General features: G+C 36.7%; 1 protein-coding gene across 1 annotated transcript in view; it reads right to left on the bottom strand.

The window, feature by feature from the left end:
• The window catches only part of DMRTA1 (DMRT like family A1), an 8754-nt gene extending 6577 nt beyond the window's left edge, over positions 1–2177 (bottom strand). Inside the window, exon 1 of the mRNA XM_018573298.1 lies at positions 1636–2177. Coding sequence (XP_018428800.1) covers positions 1636–2161 — 526 coding nt within the window. The 5' untranslated portion in view covers positions 2162–2177. The remainder of the gene's footprint in view (positions 1–1635) is intronic.
• Between the last annotated feature and the right edge of the window lie 8640 nt (positions 2178–10817).

The raw sequence follows: 10817 nt of genomic DNA, 5'->3' as shown, positions 1-10817 counted from the left end.
TATATATATATATATATATATATATATATATATATATATATATATAAAGCAATGATGTAATTATTAAATAAAATTAACTTTTTGCTATTCTAATTGCAATTTAAGACTAGGTATGTAATTCATTTGAAACTGATCACTTATTTGTTTGCTGGAAGCTTTGTATGTGTCTGCCTCTAGACTACAGCAATTGCTTCAAATGCCTTTTATATCTAAAGAGAATTAGGCAAATATCTTGACAACACTGTTAATTTGCTGTGATTTTTGGGCGAAATGTATAACATGTATATGTTTAATACACCTACACCTTGAAGTGTGCACACATTGTTTGCTAGCATAATGTATTCCTATTGGTAACCCCTACTAGCAATTCCTATTGCTAGTTATAATGTTGTTATAAAGGTATAAAACAAATGAAAATACTGGTGGAGAATACTGCTAATTAGTGATAATCTACATACTTAAAAAATCAACAACTTAATAATTATGTATAAACTGTCATGCAAATACACAGCTAAGTGTTTTCACTGTGTAAAACTGTACAAAAAGTATATACGATTCAAGAAAAGCATGTATTTAGGAATATCACAAGATTACATGTTTTCCTATAGAGATATACATTGTGTAAACAGTACAATCTTTAAAAATGCTATAAAACAGATATCTCATATTGATACACAGTAATAGATGTAATTGTTAATTAAAAATATGTATGAATTAAATATATAAGTAATTCTAAGTAGCTGATTTATTAAAACTTTATCAGTTTATTGAATGTTTCATGTTATGTGTGCTGTCAAATATCCAGTCAGGTTTTGAGACATCTGAATAACTATAGAATAGCTAGTATAACTAGTATAACTTGACTGTCAATTTTAAGCAATTATAAAACTTTTAGTATATGTAACGGAGGTAAAATAATGCAATATTTGGTTTACTATGCAAAGTTCAGGAGGATTGGATATATTTAGGGTACCTCTTAAGTTATATTAGACTTTATATACATAGTATTGGATTTCATATAAACAGCTTTTGTTCATCTATATTTTTATTACTTATGTTCAAAGAAAAATTGTGAATTTTATGTAAGTAGCTGGTGTTATTCTATATTTTCCTTGTCACAAAACATGTTAAGATGAAAAAGGTGAATTCTGCAATGTTGCTAAAGTTTAAATAATCTTGAACTTAATTCAATAACTATTTTAACACTTTGTGTATATACTGTAAATGAAACAATTTTACTAAAAAAAATGTGATGTATGCTTACAATTAGTACATTAATTAAAATGCATAAAAATAAGTTATATAAAAATAAACAGTAAAAATCAAAATGCATCAAAATAAGTTATATAACGATAAACAGTGAAATCATTTTCATTTCCTACATGCATTTATTTTTTCAGAATTAAAAAATACATATTGTGGTTAAATATATTTTATATTACAAGATATTATTATTATTATTATTATTACATATTTGTAAAGGTAATTTAACATTCAGCCATATACAGATGTATATACAATTTTTTCCTCAGCATTTGACGAGGAGTTTAAAGTAGAAAAATACTCCCAGTGAATCACCTCAAATCAAAAATTAAATCTTTTTTTCTTGCACATTTATCTGTTGCTCACCTTTACTCTCTAGCTGATTGGGGACTTGCGCTGTCTGTGGTTTGTGTCCAATGGTCTCTCCTCCATCTGTTCCTGGCCCTGAGTACATGAAATGTTGCACACCCCGGGCTTCACATTCTTCCTGAGCTTGTTGTCTTCTGAGTGCCACCTGTGCAGCCATGACTCGTTGGCGCTCTGCAATCAAGGTGCATTTGGCACATGTACAATCCCTCCAGCGACAAAAACGTTTGTGCCCTTTAAGTGCAGATACCACTCCATGATTACGGCACCGTGCACATTTTGGAGTTCGTGGGTACATGGCTGCTCCACCTGTCCCTCTGTCTAAAGATATTCTGGGACTACAGGCTGCTGCAGCAGCTGCAGCTCGCAAGAACAGAGTTGGAGGTCTCAGAAATGAGGCAGACATAGAAACTGATGGTGGCACTGGCATGGATGATGAAGACGAAAGATTTGGGGGTGGTACTGGAGGAAGTAAACCAGGAGGCAGCAGTGGTCTGGAGCTTAGATTTGCACTGGAGTTGTTGCAGTCCATTGCTGCTTAGCAATTGAAGTAAAGCTTCAGCTCAGCCTTGTGATAGTCTGAGCTCTGCTATGTGTCAAACACTGTTAAGCTGATATGTGTGACTTAAAAGCCTTCCCTCAGTCTCCTCTTTAGCAAAACAGATGTGCAGTGTGATTTCAGGCTTGTCAGGAGGGGAGGGCATTAAATAGAGGCGTAGCTCAACATGTAAAGGGATTTCACAGGCAGGGACTTTTCTTACAGGGGGTTTGCTATTCACTGCATGAAAATGATCTCAAGAGCTAAATAGCACTAACAAATACAGTCCCTGGTAAAGCCAGAATAGATATTGCATAATTTACAACTTATTTTTCCGATTAACACTCCAAGAATCTAGGAATATACAATTAAAAGTAAAATAGCTTCATAAAACAAAATATAGTTGAAGTGCTAAAACATAACTACAAATAACATCAAAGTATTTAATGATAAACAATAGATGACACAGTAAATATGTGCAAATAGATTACTGTGGAAGAGTAACAGTACGGGGAAGGAGTGTATATATTTGTGAACCAAATGTTAAAACTGTTTATAGAAGGCTAAGCAATTTAAGAATGTGTATTGTAAAAATAAATATGTAGAACAGCTATATTTATTTGGTAATTGCTTAACGGAAGAGTAAAAGTGAAAAAATATAACACAGAAATGAATAAATAAATACATTAATACATAAATATGTGTAAAATAAAAAGAACATTTGTAAACAGTTGCTCAAAATTATTCTGTGGTATAATTTAGTGCAAGAGTTGTATATTATCCAATTTAACATATACTGTAGCACTCTAAAGTACATGTTCTCTTCTACTAATGTACACTATCAAAATGGGCTTTGTCTGTAGGCAGAAGCAATGATAAGTGTACATTCAGTACATACACCAATAAATATTTTTAGCTTTTTATGTAGCTTCAGTAGTATTTTACAGAGCAGAATGATTCAGTCACATCAGTCCCCAAAGGAAATTACAATCATATGTCCTTACCACTGTCATGCAGGCGGTCACACACTTGCAAACTTTGTGAGGAATTGAGGGCTTTTTTATTTTGTAGCTGAAGACAAAAAAACAGTCCTAGTCTATAAGGTACCGAGAAACGAGCACTTGAACATTCAGCAGTTCACTAATTAGGCAAAGTAACATGTATTATTTTTCAAATCTATCTTCATTCATAATATTGTTACAACATATTAAAATAAAATTCCCAGTGGGAGCAACCATGATAAATAACTATTTGCATTTGTAACCAGATGCACAGCAGTACAGAGCACTGACTTGGCTTCTATGAGGGTTATTCACAAAGCTAGCCAAAGGATCAGCTGTTGATCCGGCTGATCCTTTGGTTAGCTTCAGTCGAACTGAAGGGCTGCTGTATGGGCTTTTCGCTATAGCCCGTACAGCTCCCGAAGGCGGCCGAGCGGCTCAGCCGAGCCGAAAGCATATGCTCAAAACAAATATATGATTTTTCCCACTGTTACTTATTTGGAAAAGATAACATAAATTCAAAGCTGAACTTAAAGAAGAACTCTGGCAAATAAAAATGTAACCCTTGCAGTGAAGCTACCCCCACACTACAAGGGTTGCACTTGTTTTGTATAGGGCCTAAAATAACACCCAAATCTCGATCTTGGCTTACTGCTAGACCGGTCCCTCCAGCCTCGCTGCCCCTTCAGCAGTCTAAGGTCCAGTGAGTCATCATGTCCTATGCAGTGAATTGGATGTGAGGATGTGAAGGGACATACCATCGCTGGAGCACAGCAGGAGAAAGGATGATCTGCTCTTTTGTCTAGGGAGTAAAAATAAAGAAGAAATACGTGTCTGATCCTTGGCTGCTAGATCAGCCCCCGCAGTCTCTTCTTCCAAGGACATACCACAGCTAAAGTAGTGGGGGAGAGAGGTGAGCGGTCACTGCCATGGGACCAAGTATCAGGTGAGTATTTCTTCTTTTCAAAACAAGTACTTAACCCTTTGCAGTGCGGGGGTAGCCCCACTTCAAGGGTTAACATTTCAAAACCCTGGAGGTTTTCTTTAAAACTAATTTATGCATTATCTCAGTTTGCTCTTCAGCATTGTGATATCAACTAATATATGACAGATTCATAGTAAAAAAAGATAAATGCACTTTACTTACATTGTTCAAAGAACAAATCTGTAACTGGGAAGATCTGGAGCGTGATCTATTAAGGTGTGAAGTCCAGTTGAATGAAGTAAAATTAAGTGAGCAAAAAACATCCAGTTGTTGCAGGAGAATTTAAAAAAAAGAATACAACCTCTATAACTGGATGTTTGAAATTATGTTAACTTCACTGCATTTCACCGCACTTTACACTTTCGTAAAAAAAAATGATTAAACTTGCAGATTGTGTTAGCACTTTGTGAGTAGGGATGGGCTCGATGTTCGAGTCAAGCATGAGTTCGACTCGAACATCAGAAGTTCGTGTGTTTGGCGAACACACGAACTGTCAAGGCATTTGGCGGGCTGTTCGCCCAGTGCCTTGTGAGCCCTGATTGGCTAAAGCCTTGCACCGGACTACAGGTCAGGTGCAAGACTTTGACCAATTATGGCCAGGTACTCCGTAAGAGCCATAACTGGCAAAGTCATGATGACTTTGCCCAATCATGGCTCACTTGTCAGATGCCGTACAACTGTAAACAGTTGGGCGGAGCTAGCTGTCACCGCTAGCTCTGCCCAATTGTTTATATGTTACCGGCATCTGTCAAAATGCTATTCTGCGGCGAGTTAGTTGCAAGTGGATGGGACAGCGGGCGTTGTTTTAAAAAAAAAATTATTTATTTTTTATTGTTTTATTTTTTATTTTGTCGAGTCGTTATCCTGGTGGACAACGCTGGACATCGTGATTGTTGCTGGATTACATTGGTGAATCCATTTTTTTAAAAATAAAAGATTTGTCAAAAACTTGTCTTTTTTGTTTTTTTTTCCAAATAAAGGATTTTTTCCAAAATCTGGCCTCTTTTTTACAATTTTATTTAACCCTTTAGTGAATGGGTAGGGGTACAAGTACCCTTTGCTCATTCAAAAAAAGGGGGGGCCGCATCTGGGTGCCCCTTTATTAAAGGGGTGCCCTGATGTGAATAAGCCCCCTGCCTGCACCCCCACAACCAACGCCCCAGGGCTTGTGGCGAAGAGGCCCTTGTCCCCATCGGCACGGGAACAAGGTGCTTTTCCAGGGGCGATCCTGGAAAAGCACCCTCCCAGTGCCGAGGGCATGTGGCCTGGTATGGCAGGGCCGCTCGCTTGTCCCCCCACCCCTTTCCTACACTGCCAGGCCTGTGTTCGGATCAAGGGTCTAGTGTGGTATTTTACGGGGACCCCACATTTTTCCCCCGGGATGGGGTTCCTCCTTAAAATTTCGACCAGACCTTAAGGGCCTGGTATGACTTTGAGGGGGAACACCAGACTTTTTTTTTTTACATGAGGTCTCTCCTAAATTTTCTACCAGACCTTAAGGGCCTGGTAAGACTTTTGGGGAGAATCCCACACTTTTTTTTTTTAAATGGGGTCTCTCCTAACATTCCTACCAGACCTAAAGGGTCTGGTATTGTTTGGGAGGGGGGACAGCACGCTTGTTTTTTTTGCTTTTTAAATGTCATTTTTTTCTTTACAAATGTCATTTTTGCTGCAGCAGGTTCTATACACTGTACTGATGTGCCACTTTACAGGCAGTTTAAGGGGACCCCTCCAGACATGACATTTAAAGGAGTTTTTCATTTTTATTGTTTCACTTTAAGTGATGTTAAAATCACTGCTTCTTTAAAAACGCTATTTTTCAAAAGTGTTTTTTCCCCCCATTGATACATGTCCCCCAAGGCAGTACCCGAATCCCCATACCCTTTTTATGGCCAGTAATTTGCATATAAGCCTTCAAAATGGGGTCAATTGATTTTCAAAGTTCTAGCCCTATAGACTTGCACTGAGTTCGAGTTCAAATTCGTACTTTCTCCATGTTTTCCATGTACTTTTTTTTAAAGTTCGGATTCAAACCAAACAGGGGGATGTTCGGCCCATAACTGTGAGCACTTTTAGTCTAGATTAGCTACCTGTCAAAAGTCTTCCTGGTGAAGTCTGCTTTCATTTCAGAAATAGTTACTGTGCATGCATCCAACTGTGCATACTCTCAGCCCCCATTCATGCTAATCATGTGCGTAAACATGAGCAACATTCAGTAATTTTGCATGTGTTCATGTCATGCACTTCAAGTTTTCATTTAAACAAAATCCTTTTTTTCATATTAGCAGAATCTGCCAGGTCCCTTCATCAGGCAAACAAAAGGTAAACACGCATCACACATTCATGCAGTAGTGTATATGGGGCTTACTATGTACACCTAGGACAATCAGTTCATCAGAATTGGTTTATACTCTTCTTGTTTTGGGCTACATTTGAGTAGGATTTATAAAAAAACTATTAATTTTTTTCTAGGGGGTGATTCCAAAAGCTATTATTTATTATGTTTTTTATGCACAGAGAGTAGCAAAGTAAATCTCTGTTACAACCCGATTCATGCTCCAAAATGGCCTGTAGGCTCTCCTTTTATCACACCATGTAGTTAACCATAGCAGTTATTGCTATAGATGGTCACTTCAGTGCAATGGATTGTGTTGCCAACACCCTTTCAGTGACTGCACACAGTTGTAATATCAGGTAGAGAGGCTCCCTCAGTTGGAACTACTTGTCACTGCAAGACCTGCTGTTCATTTCCTTGTAATAGGGCCTAGTTTCCCCTGAGCTGTGCATCATGAAGTATTTAGGCACAGGATCACATTGTACAGAGTAAGAAGAAGTCAGGTGCCACTTCACTGCCTTGAACTGCAAGAACCATGCTAACAAGCAAGTGTGACCTGAGGGATGTGTTCCTAAATATGAAAAAAGGTTCAGCGGTGGAAGAACAGGGTTTCTAGCATGTATCTTACACTGAGGCCCTTGAATGTCAAATTCTAACACTCATGAAAATAATTTCAAATTTTCATTCTATGCATAATAGTATGCAATATTCACCTAAGTCCAGTACTTTTTGTCCAGTACATCTAGCACTAGATGTTTTCAGTCTGATTTCCATCATCATTCAACCCCCCACTTCCTCTGAGCCCAGGACCCACCTCAGCATGTGACTGGAGAGTGAAAAGAAAAGCAGCACAGTGATGAGCTCATCTTTGTGTCATTCTTCATTCTAGCACATGAACTAATTGGCTCCTTGTAAAATGCAAACAGAAGGTGTCACGCTAATTGAACTAAGACGACAATCTACAGTGTAACTAAATATGAAACATAATCCAACTGTTATCCTGTGTAAGTTACCAATAAAAAAAAAACTCTAAATAGCTTGTATTTAACCTTGCATCCTTGTAATCCAAATTCGGTGCACGGATGACCCTCTTCTGTGGTGATAGGCTCAAAAACTGTAGAACCAGCACACAATGATCTTCCAAAGAAAATTAAACTTTATTCCACATGCATCTGTACAAAAAACAACCGTTGATCCGTGTCTGCCTTACTTGGCCTTAGTCATAGCTGACACAGACCCTCCATGATGGAAACAACAAGTGAATAAAAAATTATGTTTGAAAAATAAATAGATAAATATATATATATATACGTAAACAGTGTATGCAATTGGGAAAAGCCTCTGTGATGCATCTTTTGTTTCTACAAATAAATTGCAATATATATGTATTACTTTGTAACTATGTAACTAGGTAACTATGTATATAAGTATCCCTCCCAGAGTAATCCCCAGGTCCGAGCAATCATGTCATATGATCTGGATGACAAATGTGTTCACAACACCAAATGCTCACGCAAGTGAATGCAATGTCATAAAATTTTTAGCAATCACAAACTTGGAAAAAAGTTGCCGTTGTGTTAGTTTGTTCCATCGATAGCCGGGCTTAATCTTATCTTAATGATACAGAAATAATTTACACAAACCGCCTTTTTTCTATTGCATGTGTCAAAAGAGCAATAAAGCTATCCTAAAGTAGAATGCATATGTTCACTTTGAGCATTCTGTTATGTTACATAAACATCACACTAATGTTATAGCAATAAATGCTGTGGGCTTGTTGATTTTTGTGTCAAATATATGGGTGTGCACAAATTACATAAATTGTGGGCTGGGAAAATTTCAAGAACATTTTTGTACTGTTTATTCCCACAAAAAAAGAAAGAAAAATATATGTTTCCTACTTTTCTACCAAAAAAATAAAATGTATAATATGTTAGGGTAGACTACAAAACGTAAGTATAATGTGCGGAATCAAGATATCGCTGAAACGAGAAAAAAAAATGCTTTGTGAGAAAAAAGCATGGGGACTCAAGTGGTAAATCTTTTTTTTGTGAAGGGATTTGTAAAACATCCCTTAGAGCATAGTGTGTAGACATTTGCAGGGGGTGTCTATTGAGAACTGGGTTACTCCCTAGACAACCCAATCACCATAGCTAAGATTGTCTAATGTGTAGACCTTCACTGGTACGGTTTCATAACTGTGGTTATCTATAATTATTCTCAATTGACATTAATACAGATGTCTAGGTGTGCTACCTCTTCCCCCTTTCTGAAGCCCCCTTTATTTTTTCAAAGAAACCTATGTATACCTATTTTCCAGCATTCTTCAGGCTAGGCCAGTGGCATCATGTGTCCTTCCTTTTTTTCCTTGGCGACATTGGTGGGTGATCCCTTCTTCTGGGTGAAACAGCACTCACATATTGATATACAAGTGCCACTCAGTACTCTGAGCCCAGGCTGCTTGATGACATGCTTCAGGGAATAAGTCAATAACAGCCTGGGCCTATAAGAAGTGCACTGGAGGTTGCTGGACTTCATTTAACTGGAATAGTGACAATGTAAGAAGGATGGAATAGAGCTTCTGCAAGTGACAATGGTGGACTGAAAGCATTGCAGTTAAAACTGTTTTTGTTTTAGTTTCTTTTAGATGTGCAAAGTTTTTTTCATTTGTTGTGGAAACTGGAGTTTCACTTTAAGCATATTTGTTAACTTGGAAAAAGAGTCAATGATAAGGTGAATTGTGATCTAAAAATCAAGAAGAATCACTCATTAACAATAGCGCTTAATCTACTTGAGTCTATTTGGAAAGCATGCGTTAAAACTATATAGACTGCTGCATAAGGGTGCTCCAATTAAAAAGACCGTTGTAAGAGGAAAACCTACTCTATGTAGTAAAACTATGAGAAGAAGATTGGCTCTTCTTTAGGCATTAACTAAAACACATCTTTGAGTCAATGGTGTCTTTGAACTTTGTTTCCTTTGTGAGCTTTGGGCTTACAGGAATACAAGGTGTTGTCATAGCCATTGCAAACTGAATAAGGCAATTGTATGTGATTAATGCCTTCAAAGTGTTAAGAAAATAAAAGCAGCAGGTTAAACATCATTAAATAGTAAGTGTCTTGTTCTCTCCAACAGCCCCAGGATATTCCATTCTGCTTAGAACAGTAAGAAATGTTCACAAGCGTTCTTTAAAAGTATTAAAGCATCCTAGTTAGAGAATGACAGTCTACACTGGTTGTAGTAATTTGTAGAAAGTGTACAAAAATGCCAAGAGCACCTTGCTTCAAACCAACAGACCTATTATTAAATGTTATTCAAATTCAAATGTCCATACAATGACATTAGAGATGGCTAAATTACCAACTCATTACGTTGAGCTATCTCCTACACTGATTTTATGCGTTTGTTTATTTGTTAAAATGTTGTGGCATTTTGTACTATTTACTTTCTGCTGAGTAACATTTTAGTACCTTTGACGAATTAGTGATTTTTTAATGATTTGTTTCAAAGGATTTACATAGTCTTAATAATCTTGCTAAAAATGTACAAGAATTTGTGTTTGAATAACCATTATTCTAATTTAAGTTTTTGAGGTATTTGTTTCACAATAAATCTAAAAAAATATTCTCATATTCTTGATCTGTTGTAGTTAAAAAAAAAGGGTTTTATAATTCACTTACCAATGGTAATATATGCAGCTTATGCAAAATAAAGATCTTCAAATGTAAATATATAATATATGTTTTATTTTTCCCAGTTTTTCTGTCTTTTTCCCTCTCTTTCCCTATATCCCACTGGGGATTCCATGAGCACCACCTGTTGAAAGATTTTAATAAACGCTTTTAGTCAAACTTGAACTTTTAAAACAATTCATAAATTGATGAGATTGCTTATGGTATAAACAACCACAAATTTACCCTGTGGGAAATGCGTTATGTGTATAAATAACCTTTGCCTGTCCCTGCCCTTTCTATACAGTTGTGTTTTACTGAAACTTAACTGAAAGGCTTGCTGCTAACAGCTCACAGTTAATCAGCACAATGAAATTAATTAAACAGATTGTGCTGGGCTGTAAATAACTATGATTAATATATTATAACAGGTTGAAGCCCCTTTGCTGCTATCAGGTTTTATGTTGTATGTACTCTGGGGCATTTCTTAGTTTACTAATGCTGGCAAATCTGCAGCATTTAACATAATTTAAGTAACTGAACTAGTGAATAACTGCTATTAGACTTTTAGCTGGAGTTGTTTATTGTGAGTATGGACTGCTGAGCTTATGAATATTTACTAAGCGGCAGAGCAGGCTTTAGTTTTTATTGTTGATTA

The sequence above is a fragment of the Nanorana parkeri genome, unplaced genomic scaffold, assembly GCF_000935625.1.
Source record: "Nanorana parkeri isolate BGI_ZX_2015 unplaced genomic scaffold, ASM93562v1 scaffold47, whole genome shotgun sequence".
NCBI classification, from domain to species: domain Eukaryota; kingdom Metazoa; phylum Chordata; class Amphibia; order Anura; family Dicroglossidae; genus Nanorana; species Nanorana parkeri.
This window is presented reverse-complemented; position numbering and strand designations above follow the sequence as displayed.